Source organism: Pygocentrus nattereri, chromosome 24 (assembly GCF_015220715.1).
Source record: "Pygocentrus nattereri isolate fPygNat1 chromosome 24, fPygNat1.pri, whole genome shotgun sequence".
Classification (NCBI taxonomy): Eukaryota; Metazoa; Chordata; class Actinopteri; order Characiformes; family Serrasalmidae; genus Pygocentrus; species Pygocentrus nattereri.
In genome coordinates, this window is record NC_051234.1 from 21,424,457 (window position 1) to 21,440,435 (window position 15,979).

At 37.6% G+C, this 15,979-nt stretch overlaps 1 protein-coding gene across 6 annotated transcripts in view; it reads right to left on the reverse strand.

The window, feature by feature from the left end:
- relch (RAB11 binding and LisH domain, coiled-coil and HEAT repeat containing) overlaps positions 1-15,979 on the reverse strand; it is a 71,051-nt gene that overhangs the window by 20,718 nt on the left and 34,354 nt on the right. For 5 of the 6 annotated variants that reach the window (XM_037533971.1, XM_037533970.1, XM_037533973.1 and 2 more), the window contains 8 exons: positions 11,063-11,175; positions 10,043-10,133; positions 6,886-6,957; positions 5,642-5,782; positions 3,816-3,980; positions 1,720-1,867; positions 1,291-1,447; positions 82-205 (listed from right to left, as the gene is read on the reverse strand). In XM_037533971.1, coding sequence (XP_037389868.1) covers positions 82-205; positions 1,291-1,447; positions 1,720-1,867; positions 3,816-3,980; positions 5,642-5,782; positions 6,886-6,957; positions 10,043-10,133; positions 11,063-11,175 — 1,011 coding nt within the window. The remainder of the gene's footprint in view (positions 1-81; positions 206-1,290; positions 1,448-1,719; positions 1,868-3,815; positions 3,981-5,641; positions 5,783-6,885; positions 6,958-10,042; positions 10,134-11,062; positions 11,176-15,979) is intronic. The other variant, XM_037533972.1, reaches the window with a different exon arrangement.

Here is a 15,979-nt window from a genome sequence, read left to right on the forward strand (position 1 = left end):
CTTGGTGTGGGACGCCAAACCAAGCAATAAATCACACCAGGCGCTAAATATATATGTCACCCCCCCTCTGACCCGACCTACCTTGGTGTTGGTAAACGTTTTCCCGAACGTTCGACACAATCTCCAGAAGAATCTGGAGAATTCATGCACGCAGGTGGTGGAGGCGACATTGATGCGGCCGACAATTTCTATGAGCTGAGGGAGACTGCGGAGGAAGGGAAGGGGAGAGAGAGAGAGAGAGAGAGAGAGAGAGAGAGAAAAAGAGAGAGAGAAAGAGAGAGAAAGAGAGAAAGAAAGAAAGAAAGAAAGAGAGAGAGAGACTGATCTACAGCAGGGCTCAGGACCACCCATCATTTGCTAAACAAACAATACAAAGACGGCAAATCAGGACCAAGTTAAACATGAGTCTCGGGAAGGAAATGGGGAATGAGATGAAAACATGGAATGAAAATGCTTTGAACTTCAAGTTACACATTTTTTTTAATTTAATAGTTTGGAGTTTTTCTAAAGAGCAAGATGTTTAATTTTGAAATGATCACAATATACCACAGCGGTATGGCTAAAAATGTATTTCATGGTATAATTAAGATTTATGACAGTTTAAGTATATATTATAATATAGTGTATTTATGTATATTTTTATCAAATATAACTATTTTAAAATAAACATATTGTTGTAGACTAACTGTACCAGATTAAAATTAAATAAAAAATAGTGAATAGTGTTAAATAAAAAATAGTGAAAACAGACTATTTCATATCTCTAGACTATTTTGTAGCTCCAAAAACACAGAAGCAAAATTTGGACATTACATTTGGCAGGTAGGCTTCTAATGAAAGCTCTACTAAATGGACTCTGATGCAATGGACAGTGCTTTCCACAAAAGATGGTAAACAGGAGATGCTTGGAAGAGACTGAGGGATCGGCAATAGAGTTCTACATTTTCATAAATTGTTCCAACATTAATTTTTCCCCATTTTCTGATTGAGATATTCCAATTCTGTAATGAATAGTTACACCAGCGGTGTACAACTCAGCCCAGGAAGGCTTGGATCCAGCACAATTTGGCGATTTCCCTGCTCAAACACACCTGATTCAATTCAACTGTTAACTGCTAGGATTACTGGCTGCGTTTGTGTAGGAGAGCAAACAACTACAAACCAAAGTTGTGCACACTTGTGCTACAACCTTATGGGTAAAAGATAAAATTGTGAACAGAAAGGGGAAAAAAGAAACATAAAAAACATCACAAGTTTACAGAAAAGGGTTGTGTATAGATGGTCACTTACAGCTGGTTGACCACCCACAGCAGGGTCTCCCAGCCAGTGGTGCCCTCATGTTGGAGCTGGTGTTCATAAAGCTGCAGCAGAATAGCCAGCTGCTCCCGACTGCCTATGATGGTGGCCACGTCCTGCAGTGGGGAGGCAGGCCGCGGGAACCGGGTCACTGTGGGGTCACACATACACACATACACCGCCTCTGTAAGAGCCAGGAATAGAGCAAAAAAAGAACGAAAAAAAGCACAACCGCACAAATCACTCAACACGACTGCAGCATGTAAATGAAAGGGCACTTTGATAGCACAGCCGAAACCACAAAGGAAAGCCGGAGCCCTGCTGTTACTGTAAGCCAGCAATAAGCAGCCAAATGTGGCCGAGTTTAGAACACGGAGGCAACCGAGAGTGAAAGTGTGTGTGTTGACTCTGGCTGCTCCTCACCCTCGATGGGCGTGATGTCGCTCTGTAGTTTCGCTCGGCTAGTAAAAGGAGCGTTCTGCAGCACCAGGGCGAACAGAGGAGGGATCAGAGACTGCAGCGCTGAGAGGAACGTGTGCAGCTTGTGCTCATCTAAGCCATGTTCACCCTGCTATAGAAAGAAAGAGGGTGAGAGAGAGAGAGAGACAGAGAGAGAGGGACAGAGAGAGAGAGAGAGGGTGAGAGAGAGAGAGAGAGAGAGAGAGAGAGAGAGAGAGAGAGAGAGAGAGAGAGAGAGAGAGAGAGAGAGAGAGAGAGAGTCATGCACAGCAGCTAACTAAAAGGAAATGTGTTATAAATGTTTTGCGACATTATTTAAAATGTAATTATGTCATTTTTACAAACTAACAAAAGGAAGAGTAAAGTGAAGCTACAGTTCTCCTCAAAGAACCTTCACTGCAACCAGTATCCATGAGAGAAAGAGCAAGAGGCTACAATCATGGAGAAATCTGTTGATTATATATATAAAATAAAGACTATATGGACAAAAGTATGTGGACACCCTTCCTAATAATTAGAGTCAGATGTTTCAGCCACACCCACTGCTAAAAGGTATATAAAATCAAGCACATAGTGATGCAATCTCCACAGATAAACACTACCAGCAGAACAGGTTGTACTGAGGAGTTCAGTGACTGTAAATGTGGCACTGTCACAGGATGCCACCTTTGCAACAAGTCAGGTAATTAAATTTCTTCACCGCTAGATCTACCCCAGTGAACTGTAAGTGCTATTACTTTAAAATGGAAGCATTTAGGAGCAACAGCCATTCAGTCTCGAAACTGAGTGGGCCCACCAAGTGCTGAAGTGTATAGCCTGTAAAAATCTAAATCGCTCAATGACATGAATTCCCACGGCTGAATAACTGCACACTAGCCTAAGATCAACATCCGCAATGTGCAAGCGTCAGCTGGATCGCTCTAAAGGAAGCTGCCGCTAGACTCTGACTGAGTGGAAATGTGTTCTCTGGAGTGATGAATATCAACAAATCTAAGTTTGTCAGATGCCAGGAGATCGCTCCCTTTGGGAGATCACAGTGCCAAAAGTAAAGTTTGGTGGAGGGGGGATAATGGTTTGGGGCTGTTTTTCAGGCTTTGGGCTCAGTCCCAGTAAAGGGTAATGCTAATGCTGCAGCATAAAGACATTTTGGAGAATTATATGCTTCCAACTTTGAGGAAAGTTTGAGAAGGCTTTTTCCTGTTCCAGTAAGACTGTGTCCATAAATACATGGTTTGATAAGTCTGGTGTGGAGGAACTCCAATGGCCTACACAGAGCCCTCAACTCAACCACACTGAAGGGCTCTGAGATTAACTGGAACAGCGATTGTGAGCCAGGCCTTTTCATACAACATCAGTGCCTGACCTCACAAATGCTCTTTTGACTGAAGGGCCACAAATTCTCACAGAGGCATGCCAACATCTTGTGGAAAGCCTTCCCAGAAGAGTGGAGGCTGTTATTATTGCAAAGAGAAGGCCAATTCTGTACTAACGTTCATCATGGGTTTGGAATAGGATGTCCAAAAGGTCATATAGGTGAGATGGTCAGATGTCCACACAGCTTTGGCTATACTATAGTATAGACAGTTATACACAAAAGGTTCTGTATTCACACAATGAAAATAATGTTATTTAGTTACAGAACATAATAAATACATTCTGATAAAGTCTGCTTTATCCATTTATATAGCTACAACTAAAAGCAAAGCTTAGAACTGGGTTGAATTCGAGCAAACATGAGTACTTGTGATTTACTCAACAGAATGAAGAAATTAATCATAAACTTTTTTTTATTCTTTCATTTGACAGACCTAGTAATTCTAATGCATTTAATTATAACTGATTATTTTATTATTTAACAGTTCTTTTCACAGATCTTTCATTGAAATAGACAACTTTTTGTATCAATTTTAATGAAAGATCCTGACAAAAACAAAAATGGAGTTACTACAACAGTAAATCTGTATTTTAAACAGAACTTTTCTTGAATATTTTCTTGCCCCAATGAGTTACAAGAGAGAAATAGCTGATATTACTCTATGCTTTTGTTGCGAGTCATATACCTGCAGTAGTTTCTCTATGCGGCTGAGCAGTGAGGGGATGAGCTGAGCCTGAAGGTTCCCTAGCTCTACAGTCCACGCAGCAAAGGCAGGAATAAATACTTGATGTGTCGCAGCGACGACTCTTTCCGATAGATCCCCCAGAGAGAGCAGCATCAGCTCAAAACCCTGCAAAGGTTTGAAAACCACACTTTTAGAAACAAAGTAGAGCCATTAAACAGAGCAGTACCTCTTAATTGGACTTTCCACATGATCCAGAACAACAGCTGCCCTCTATATTGTATGACCAAAAGAAATGGTTAAAAATTCCCTGCAATAAACCTCATTATAATAGCATACATTAAATTGGCATTATACTGATGCTTCAAAATTTCTGCACAATTAAATCGTTAAGACCCAACAAAGTCATTAAGAGTGGTTTGATGGTCAGAATGGGTAACAGTGGAGGTTAGAGGAACCAGATGTGTGAAGTGTACACTTATGTATACACTTCCTGATGTCTGAGACATTGTTTTACTGTAGTTTTGAGAAATTTATCATACTTTCACGTTATGAAGCAAAGTAATGCCCAAAGAAAATTGATTTTTCCAATTTAGCATGGTTTTACCAATATCAGCATTACAAAATGTTAGAAAAGCTCAGACATGGAAAAGACATGTAGGTTGACTGGTGGTTTTGGTAATGGTTAATACTGTAAACGTAAACAGTAAAATTGCTATTTTTGTGTTGTAGACATCGCAACCCCTGGTTCCTATCAGCACCACTGTAGAGAAGTTAGTAAGTTTCTCTACTGTGAACCAATTCATGTAAACACTGAACGACTCCTTATATCTCAGCAATTATATTATGTATGAGAATGTTCTTTCCTCCTTGTATAAAATGATCATTTCAGGCATACAAACCTTTGTCGCAACAGCAACAGTTTGTTCTGTACCAATTAGTTATGAATCAACTCTCTAATGTTTCCAATTAGCTTAGAGGACTCCATATTTCTGGTTTGGTAATACTCCATGATACAAAACATACTGTGGTTTCTGGCCAAAGAAAAACTAATTTTACACAATTAGCTTCATATTTACTTTTGGTGACGAAGCTAACAAAAGCTGCCAAACTGCTCTGTACAAATGCATGTTTTTAATTAGGCAAATTTAATTCTGACTGTGTGCTACTGTTTAGTGTTAGGCAATCAAAGACAGGTCTCAAAAACAAGCTGCGTGTGGGAAACGACAAGTGCTTTCACAATAAAGGCACATGGACAAAAGTTATTCAAAGTTACACAAATCTATGTATATTTTTGAAGGAAACTAACAAAACTAACAAAACAACTAAAAAACATTTGGACATTAAATCACATTTCAGGAGATCACAGAGCCAAAAATAAGGACACCCAACAGCTAGGTTCGCATTTAGATATTTTTTTGTACATAAAATAAAATTAAAATAAGAGCTGATAAAACAGAAACTATTGAAGCTAAAATTGTAAAATCTGACATAACAGCTTGCTTGTGGTTGATAATTGTTTTTTAATATAAAGAAAAATATAACGCAACTAAAAAGTTACTTGACACTGCTCACATTTGTTTGCAGCAACAAAACATAACAGAAGGCAGCCGGTACCAGTCGACTAACAAGTAAAATTAAAGTATAGCTTCATCAAATAAATGACATATAAAAAATATCACGGTGATCTAAGACAGTATTAGAAACCACAGAGCACAATTATGAAAATGTTAAAAGTTTTATTCTCTTGTATAGAAATGACTTATTTGCCTAATTCTTTGTGACATTTTGCTTATTCGCTTTTCGACGCCTAGACAGAAGGCACACACCTGGGAGTATTTGTCTGGATCATCGATGTATCCCATGATGATGCCCAGGCTTTTGACCACAGCCTCTCGCACCATGTCAGCCTTATCCTCCGCCAGCATCTGCTGCAGCATGGATAGCACCAGAGAGCTGCGGATCTCCTTCTGCCAGTGTCAAAGCACAAACATGTTGTATAGAAGGACTGGAAAAGTTATGTTATATGCGAACAAGTATATTATAATCTGAGCAACGTAGCAGGCAACATGCTTTTAAAGGTGTGTTAACAAGTTATATTATGCTATACTGTATAGCTATATGGTGTGGCTGCAGACCAAAGCCTCAGCTTGAGCTGAGGTTAACCAGTTAGCTAAAGTGTTGGTGAGTTAGCTTACATTAATGTTAGGTGAAAGTCTGTTAGCAAAGCTAAAATGTTTGAGAGAATCTATTCTGTACAGGCTTTAGCTGGCTAACTAGCTAACATAGATGATGAGATGGCTAAAACTAATCAATCCTTTTATTCATTTTCTTATTTTTCTTTTTCCATTTTTGCGATTTACACCAACACTGTTGAGGAATTAGACAACAATAATATAAAATAGAACCTTTATTTTAAAGGAGCAATTCATCTTCAAATTAGCCAAACCTTTCATATTAAAGGAGATGTAGCCAGCTAATGTAATTGTGGAAGTAACTAATCCTAATCATAAGCTTAACCTATTCATTTTTAAGGAGCAATAAGTGGGTTAACATAACTAACATAACTACATATCAGCTTTTATGTTGAATTTGTTTACACTGGCTGAAGTGGTTCTGTAAATTGCTAACCCCAACTCCTAATAGTAACACTAACTCTTATTTAAACAAAAACAAACAAAAAATTATAATTTACATTAGCTTGCATGACAGGGGAAGGTAGCCCTGACCTAAGACCTGCTGTATATTTCAAACACAGTTGAAGTTTTAATGCAAAACTATGCCATTTGGCCAAAAACGACATGGTGGTTTGCGTTCACATGGTGCAGTATATTTACTCCGTGCTGGCAGCACTTCATCTTCCTTTATTTCAAATTCTACTGTTTTGTTACATGAAGCATTCTGCCAGCTTAACCTTAACCCGTTTGGCTCTGCCTGGTGTTCTAAACTGTCATTTTGCCAGGCTACAAATAGACACTACAGCTCAGACTTTCCATCTTATTTCTTTACAGTGTACAATGTGTCACGATGTGACTTTGCAAGTTAGAAGCTACTGTGGATGAATGAGTCTTACAGGCAGGTAGGGGGCCAGTGCTCCACATGACTCCGCCACCAGCAGCCTCCTCTCAGGGTACTTGTGGTTTATCTGGACGTACACACACATATAACCCACAAAGACAAAGACACAACATGGCACAGTCAGTCCATGTCCTGACCACAAGATTGCTTTCCCCCCCATTGTGTTTACCAGCCTCCTTCTTTTTGCTTTATGAAACAGCTCCTTCCATTGCAAAGCCAGTGACGGTACCTAAAATTACAGTTTTTCTCCCCATTGTGGTGTCGCTAAGGTAAACAGGTGTATAAACACAATGAAATTATTCTACATGACCGTTTACAGCTAAGAACAAACTCATGGGAGCAAGCTGGAGGGCGTTGGTTTGGTTATCGTTGAGGCTTTGATGGTAAAATGGGAAGTTACACATCTGTAATGAGTGTACTCTGTCTACGTCTGTATGTGTGTGTACTTGGTTTTCCGCTTTTATGAGAATCACATGTGACGGAGGAAAAAATACGCCCTGTGAGGTCTGATTTTCTGGTCTAGATTTGGGAATACACTTAATAAAAATATGCCTTTTTTGTGAAATATAAAATAGCAACATATTTTTTTGTCTTTAGCCATGGTTATGGTTAAGATCATGGCTAAATGTTTAAGACAGGACCAAGTGATGATCAGACTCAGGTTTAGTGTAAGGATTAAGTCTAGCAGTAAACCTAGGCGATAGAAGGATGCACTGCTGTCTGTATGTGATTAAACAGGACACATTGGATTTGAAATGCAAATGTTTCACAGAAGACCTGCTTTGTTTTTTTGTTTTTTTTTCCTGCACATGTTTCTCATTTCATGAGGTCCAAGTTCATCTCAGTCTCACCATCCTCAAAACTGCTTTTTAGCAAACTAACCTGCCCTTTCTGTTTTAGAGGTTCTTGAGGTTTACCACTGTGTTCCTCTCTTTTGGATAACCTTTGATATGTGTATGGCTACAATCCTGCATAGTGTTTTTGATGTGTATAACAGTTTTTTCCTTTATGACTGAAAGTATTTTTCACTTATCCACTACTGTGGTCCTCTGTGGTCTGACTTTTCAGCTTCACGATGGCCTGCTTTACTGGCACCAACATCTCTTTGGTCCTCATATTGAGAAACAACAGCAACAAACTCCAGATGTCAACTGTAGGTCTTGTGCATGAACTAATAATGCAGTGTTGCACAGCTCACTAAAAAACAACAACTGAGCAACCAATTATGCTATTGACTGTTGCAAAACACTGAAAAGTCCTACCTCTATCAGTTATTGCTCATTTTTGTTTTAACTATTACATACCTGGTAGCATCTGTAGTTATCAGACAAAGGTTCAGTAGCATAAAGCATAAAAAGATGCTCGCTGCAGACATGAATACTTGAGAACTAATATAAATGTAGGCCAATTTACAGTAAAAAGGTTCCTGTTTACATTAATCAATCCTGGGAAACTGATCAGTCTATAGACATTAAAAGCAGTAGATTTTCCAATCTAATAAAGAAGGAGGATTTTCTGACGGATGCTGCCCCTTCAGATGAGCTAATGTTATATAAGCTAAAACTGGAGCTAGTCAGTTCTGAGTAGGATTCCTCCTTTACATAGTATTAATTAAACAATAAAAAGAATGGCATGCCTATGAATGCATTAATATTTGATGTTTCACGATATGAGCATGTTAACTTCTGCAATGTATTTATCATTAGACATCACATTAAAATGACTTCTATCAAATACTGAAACAAAGATAATGATTAGCTTACCTTTGAGCCCATATAAGTTTGTCTGCAAAACGCATTATAGACCATTCTGATATGTTGTTGAGAGTGAGCTTTACGCATACAAGAGATATTAAATGGTGTTATGTTTAAGACCATAATTATGATGAATCTTCATAACAGAATTAACAATATGCTTTCCATTAAAGCTGTTTTCAAAAATCCTATAAATACAAAATTCTGGAATGAGTTTGGTCTTCCACAAAAGTTTATTCCAAAACTTTTCCAGTTTCAGGACTGAAATAAAAACAGCTCCATGCTCCAGATTATCAGGAAAGGCATTAGATGTTTCCACCATTTCTTAGTCTAATGATTCAGATTCATTTTCTGCCACCACCGTTCTCACTACAGGTTTGTTGTGATTTTTTTTTCCCCTTCGCTTGATGAAGCAAGTAGTGTTTAATGTGAATTGTGACTGACTGAGAGAAAGCATAGTTTTGCAAACGGTCAAGTACATTTGCTCTCCAAAAATGGAAGGCCTGTGTATAAAAAGGGCTGTGAATTCCACAGTTCACTCAGTATGGACAAACAAAGCAAGGACCACTGACACAGAGAGGCCATAAGTAAATGTGCTCATTGTTGTGACTTCACAATTATGATGAATTCAAAAAGAGCCATTTTTGCTGCTTAGTTGTGCAGTCCAGTGGAGTCATTTAATGACTGCATGGGAGCGTACATAATGGGAGTGTACATCTCTTACTTAAAGGGAACCTTGATACTATTTAATGCTAATAAAATATGATGTAGAAACCAAGCAAAATACTTCATTTACTACTTATTTATAAAAAAAACCTGAAAATGATTCTACCAGTAGCTTGCCATTTTTGTTCCTGCATCAAATTTTCTTTCTGCACTGAGCGAGGAACAGCGAGCTAACATGAATTTTAATATCTGAATTGCCTTACTTTCCATGCAGTGCGGATATATTTACGGCATTTGGCTGATGCTCTTATCCAGAGCGACTTACAATTTGATTATTTTTACACAGGTAGGCGGAGGTAATGTTAGGAGTCTTGCCCAAGGACTCTTATTGGTATAGTGTAGGGTCTTTGCCAAGGATGTTACCCACTACACTAACCAACCATATGACATTACAGTGCAATAATGGTGACCAACTAGTAGAGGAAATCTGGTCAAGCTTTTACAATAAATAAAACATTCCCATTTGGTTTCTACATCTTATTTTAATTGTATTGGTCATGCACACTATTATAAGGAATACAAGTCTGAGTAGTCAAGGTTCTTTCTAAAAAAGAAAAAAGGGCAACAAACAAATCTAACAGCAAATCTAATGTGCTGGAATATAGAGCTAAAACAACTATCACTGTGGAAACACCAACAGACTTCAGTGTATGCGAGAGTGAAAAGGCTGACCTGTTCCCAGCACTGTGGTAAGAGTTCCACCTCCACCCGTGTTGGACCCACATGACGAGCGAAAGCCACACAGCCCATGAGGATCATTTGTCTGAGGAAGATAAACAGCTGGGTGTTAGTGGACTGCCACAGAAATGAAGGTTATTTTAAAAACATTACTGGATACCAGCTGGTATTAGGAAATTGTAGTGTGTTGTTCTGTAGCTCTTGGGTTGTTACGATTGCTCTTGAACTGAGAGCAAACACACCCTAAACACTCCAGTGCAATGAGAAATGAGTAATAAGATTATAGGAGTCACTCAGCAAAGGATTTGGTTACAAAGGCGCCTTGTGAGCAAAAAGCTCCTTAAATTAGTCTTGTGTAATGCATCATAATGTTTAGTGTATCATGATGGTGATAGACAGAAAATGGGACTCTTACAAACATTTCTTGTATATTATACCTTTATATCACAACACATGAACAATCATATGTAAATCGCTGCTGTCAGAACAAAACCTTGTATCTCCAAAATGGTAACTTTACAGGAGAAAGAAAAAAAACATACTTTATTTTAATGAAAGTCAATGGAACAAGAGTTTTCTCCAAGTCGTTTTGGGTTCATCCTTCATGAAATTTACACACAATGTAAAGAATAACAGGCATTTTCAAATTGTCAAAAACTGAAAAAAGAGAGATGGAGATATAAGGTTTTGTTCCGACAACAGCAAAATGTTTGTCAAATGACACAATTATTTGATTATCTAAATAAAAATGAGTTGACATCCTCTACAGGGAACAGCACACATTCTGCACATTTTAGTGCACAATTGCTATTTATTTGTTGAAGTTACCATTTTGGGAAAAAATGAAACAAAATGCAGCATGTTTGAACAAATAAATAAAAATTGTACAATAAAATGCACCAAAAAGTGCCACATTTAAGTGTATTCCCTGTAGATGTGCTAATTTTCACTAACAAAATCAATAAAATATGCCATTTGATGTGTAAACTTTTGCATACAACTGTAATCGCGCACCTCTGCTCGTCGTCAGGTCTCTTGATGAGGTTAAAGAGGATGTGCAGCAGCTGGTCTCTCTCTTTGGGCTCGGGGTGGAGGCAGGCTGTGCACAGGATGAGCGGAATGAGCTCCTGCAACATACATACACACAGGCGCAGGTATGAGATCAGAACAAGGAGCAGGCACTCCCTCCCACACCCACAGAGGACACCAGAGCAAGTGAGGGGTCACTGTGGCAGGCAGGGTTCGAGGATGGAGGAGGCGTGAACTACACAGAGGGCCCAAATTCACCACAGAGGAGAAAATATACGGGTCTGAATGCACAGCACCATCCATCAACAACTACATGCGAGTCTGAAAGTTTGGGTAAGTATGTGTGTACAGCGAAAACAGAACTTTGATATTCCCTTGAGAGCACCTGCAAATATTAGCACAACTTTTTGACTGGATTTTTTTCATGGCTTCTATATTTAACTGCTCAAGTTAAACTGCTTGTCAAAAGTTTGGGGGCACCTTCTGGACGATAAGGTTCAGCCAGCATAATGCAGCTCTCTGCGAATGGGTTTATATAGTTTATATCGTGTTTTCTTTGATATGAAGAGCAGATTTAGCACAAATCCTTTTTTCAAAGTGGATAGGACCATTTCAAAAAACCTGGGGGCTGGTCACTCTTTGGCAAAGCGCTATTCATAAAAGATACAAAATATTAATTTTACAAACTATATATAAAAAAGTCACCAATACAATTATAAAATATTTATATGTGTTTGCTTTAATTGAAAATAAGCCTGGCTTAGCCTTAGTTGCTGTAAAATTGAAACAGAAAGATGTGCAACTGTATAAAAAAAAAAAAAAACATAAAAAAAAACAAAAAAACATAGGCACCTCAAATATTTAATGTTACAGTCTGCCCTTGATAAGGGTTTCATGGCCAAGTTGCGGTTTGGTTGTGTCACTTTAGTTTAGTTCAGACAACAGCGAAAGCTGCGCATACGAGATATTGCACACATTGTTGTATCTACTAGTACTTTCAAGGGAAATTTTACTTTTAACAGAATTCCTGCATAATTAAAAGGTTAGAATGAAGTCATTCAGAATGATTTGATAGTGGTGGTGATAGGAACCAGACATCTAAAAAGTTTAATTTTACCTAAACAACCTTCTCTCATAGAAAGTTTTTACATCTAACAGTACTGAATACGGTGCCTGCTTGAGATACTTTTTCTGATTTACCGCTACTTTACCATCATCAACATTATATATAAAAACTCAGAAGCCATATATGTTCAGCAGTAGTTTTAGACAAATAAAATGGTTAAAAAAAACCATTGAATTATGCAGAAATGTTAAAAATGGAATCCTCTTTAATATCGAAGATTTGCACATTTTAATTATGTTCTACATTAAGTACGGTCTCCATGAAATCTTGAAAAAGGAGCATTTAAATAAAACATTAATATAATACCATTAATACCTTTACTGCCATCATGAACTCTCGTTTTAAAACAACATAACTTCAATACATTTTTGCATGATGCTAAATTATTTTATAAAAAACATACTGAATACACAAATTTCATTTTTTTGTTTAACTTGATTTTGGATAAAAATAAGAATATACTTTTTTGTATATTATTATAATTTAGGACATTCCAACATTGATGCAGCTCACTTTGCAAAACACTAATAAGAGAAAAGTTCCAAGTTTGTTTCCTTGAGCTTTATCCTCCAGGCCTGAGACACACCTTTAAAAGGTGTGTCAAACCTCAATGCACACCAACAGGCGGAAATCAGCAGATAGTTAAGCAAATCTGCAGTGAAACTTTGGGCAGATTGGCACCTCTCTTGTTTGTTTGGACTGCCCTTTATTGCCTTCACTCTGAAAGAAAGTCACCTGCCAAGAGTTTTCAAGCGCCGCCCTCACACATGCCTTCTAAACCTGAGACCAGCTTAGCTATTTTTTTAACCTTTGTTGAACTGAGTAAAAAAACCATTGCGTCTCGCACCTGCGCGAACAAGGAGAGCAAAAAGGCAGTTATATTTTATTTGGCTCAGATCCACATGCTGAGGTGTGTGTGAGGTTTTATCCGTGCAGCTTCGGGAACAGAAGCAATGGTTGGCACTTTGGGAGGATGGGAAATAATACTGAAGTACACAAATACGCAGAACCTTCATAGATAAGACGTAACTTAAATGGACCCATGTCCTACATATTATTGTATTTTCCAGCCTGAGGTCCTCTTATGACATCTGTGTGGTTTTATGGACCAAAAATGACCATTTTCCATGGGCTGGTTATTCATCAGGCTGCTTTTGTTACTGTGTCTTGATGTATATATAAAACATCTCAAGTCTAATTGTCACATGTGCCACATGTAAAAATCAGTCCGGACTGAAAGACAGAGTATAACATCTGTGTGAGTGGGAGGAGCTAAACTGCTGTAGGCCGAATGGGTGAGTATATATATGTAAACGTGTTGGTGTTTAGTGGCACCACAAAATTATATAAAACAATTTTTATTCATAAAACAAATTATTTTATTATAAGCATGCAGTTTTCCTCAGTTTTAAAGCAATGATTCAGCTAAAAAACAATGTATTTTTTCTCTATAAAACGTGGTTCATCAGTCAAGACACAGAAAACAACCTAAATTCCAAAAAAGTTGGGACTCAAAATGCAATGATGTGCAAATCGTTTAAACCTTATATTTAATTGGATAGTACAAAAACAATATATCAAACGTTGAAAGTGAGAAATGTTACTGTTTTTTGAAAAACATAAGCCCATTTTGAATTTGATGCTAACAAAGTTGGCACAGGGGTAACAAAAAGCTGGTAAAGTTTTGGCAAAAGGTCAGTAACATGACTGGGGATAAAAAGAGCATCCCAGAGAAGCAGAGTCTTGCAGAAGTAAAGATGAGGAGGGGTTCAGTCCTCTGTGAAAGACTGCACAGGGAAATTCAACAATTGCAACAATTCAAAAATAATGTTTCTCAACATAAAAGTTCAAAGAATTTTTGCTTTTCATCATCTACAGTACATAATAACATTAAAAGATTCAGAGAATCTGGAGAAATCTCTGTATGCAAAGAACAGGGCCAAAAAACAAGCTGGCAGTGATCTTCGGGCTCTGCATTAAAAACAGACATTCAGTAGTGGAAATCACTGCATGGGCTCAGGAACACTTCTGAAAACTACTGCCTAAGAAACAGTTTTTGCTGCATCCACAAATGCATATTAAAACTCTAAAATGCAAAGAAGAAAAGTCACACAGACAACAGTAAATACAGTGCCGGCTTGAGATACTTTTTAAGACTTACAGCTATTTTACCATCAACATTATATATAAAAACTCAGAAGACATGTATGTTTTAGACAATAAAAAATGCCTATATCTACATTGTAGACTGATGGTTGAATGCAGCATTTCACATCACTTTTTTGGAAAGTGTTGTTAGCATCAAATTCAAAATGGGCATATATTTTTCAAAAAACAATAACATTTTCAACATTTGATATCTTGTCTTTGTACATTTTCAATGAAATATAGGGTCTAAATGATTTTCAAATCATTGAATTTAGTTTTTATGTACATTATGGCAACTTTTTTTTTTACAAGAAACAAACACCAAATATATTGTGGCTAAACTACATCTGTAGGAAAGAGGAAGTTGTGGACATTTGATTTTTTGCCAAACTATCACTATAACTGTCAAATTCTAAAGCTAAATGCATGTCTACAAATCCCCATTCCTAATGTAGACTAACAGAAAAAACCCTCTATGCTCAGTTTGTTGACTGACTGAAACCTTCTCGACAAAAACCAGCAATTACATGCAAATTCATATAATTACTTCAATATCAGTGATGACTCAATCTTGCAGAAATAATTCAACGGTTAGGCCTCTAAAGAGAAGAACCAGCTGATGGCACTGTGACAGCTCACCACACACATGCACATCACTCAGTGGTGTCTAATTATCTGTTTCAGCAGCCACAAGAAACTTCAAAAAAGAGACTTGAAATTCCAGTGTGATTAACAGCAGACTGATCAGTCTTCAGCTCCGTGATGTTCGCCTCCTCGGCCTACATATTCATGGTAATCAGTAACTTGGACGTTTTCACACTGGCCAAATGCTTATCTTCTCTGTAACCAGGGCCTTAGACTTCCAGTGTATTTAACTGTACAAGCAGGTGTGCAACTAGCACTTAACAGCTTATTGTTCTGCACGAGGTGCCATATAGCAGAATGAGAGGGTGTGACTGAATGTGTATGTAATCGAGGAGAGAAAAAAAAAAAGGCGGGATAACTTACAGGATAAAAAAAAACCACTCCTGGCTTTGTGGAGTGCTTTTTACAAAGCCTCATGTTTCATTTTTATTTTTTTAACCTGAAAAGTCATTTCCTTTTGGTTACTGAGATTAGGGGTAGGCTTAGGCTTAAGCTTAGAAAAACTCTTTAATATGTAAGTACTTTTACATGTATTTCACTGCTGTCAGAGCAACATGTCCTACCTCAAAAATGAAAACTTTACAGGAGAAGGAAAAAACATACATTACATTTAATGTAAGTCAGTGGAACCAGACTTTTTTCCAAGCATTTCTCAGCTGTTTCTTTTGCTCCATTCTTTATGTAATTTACACACAATGGAAAGGGCAACAATTTACAAATTACGTTAAAAAGCCACAAAAGAGATTTTTCCGACAGCAGCAATTTGAAATGGTTCTTTGCAATGGTTCTCCATTACGAAAACCTGTGATGTGTGTAAAAATTGTTCTATGTAGACCAAAAAAGGATTCCACTACTATTACAAGTCAAAGATTCTTTTTATTGCAATTGCTTGTTTTGCTTTTTATTGCTAATACCTGTTTTGCTAAGAGCGACAAGTCCCTGGAGCTGTACTGGAGGGATAAAAAACTCCGTTCCTAAAGAAA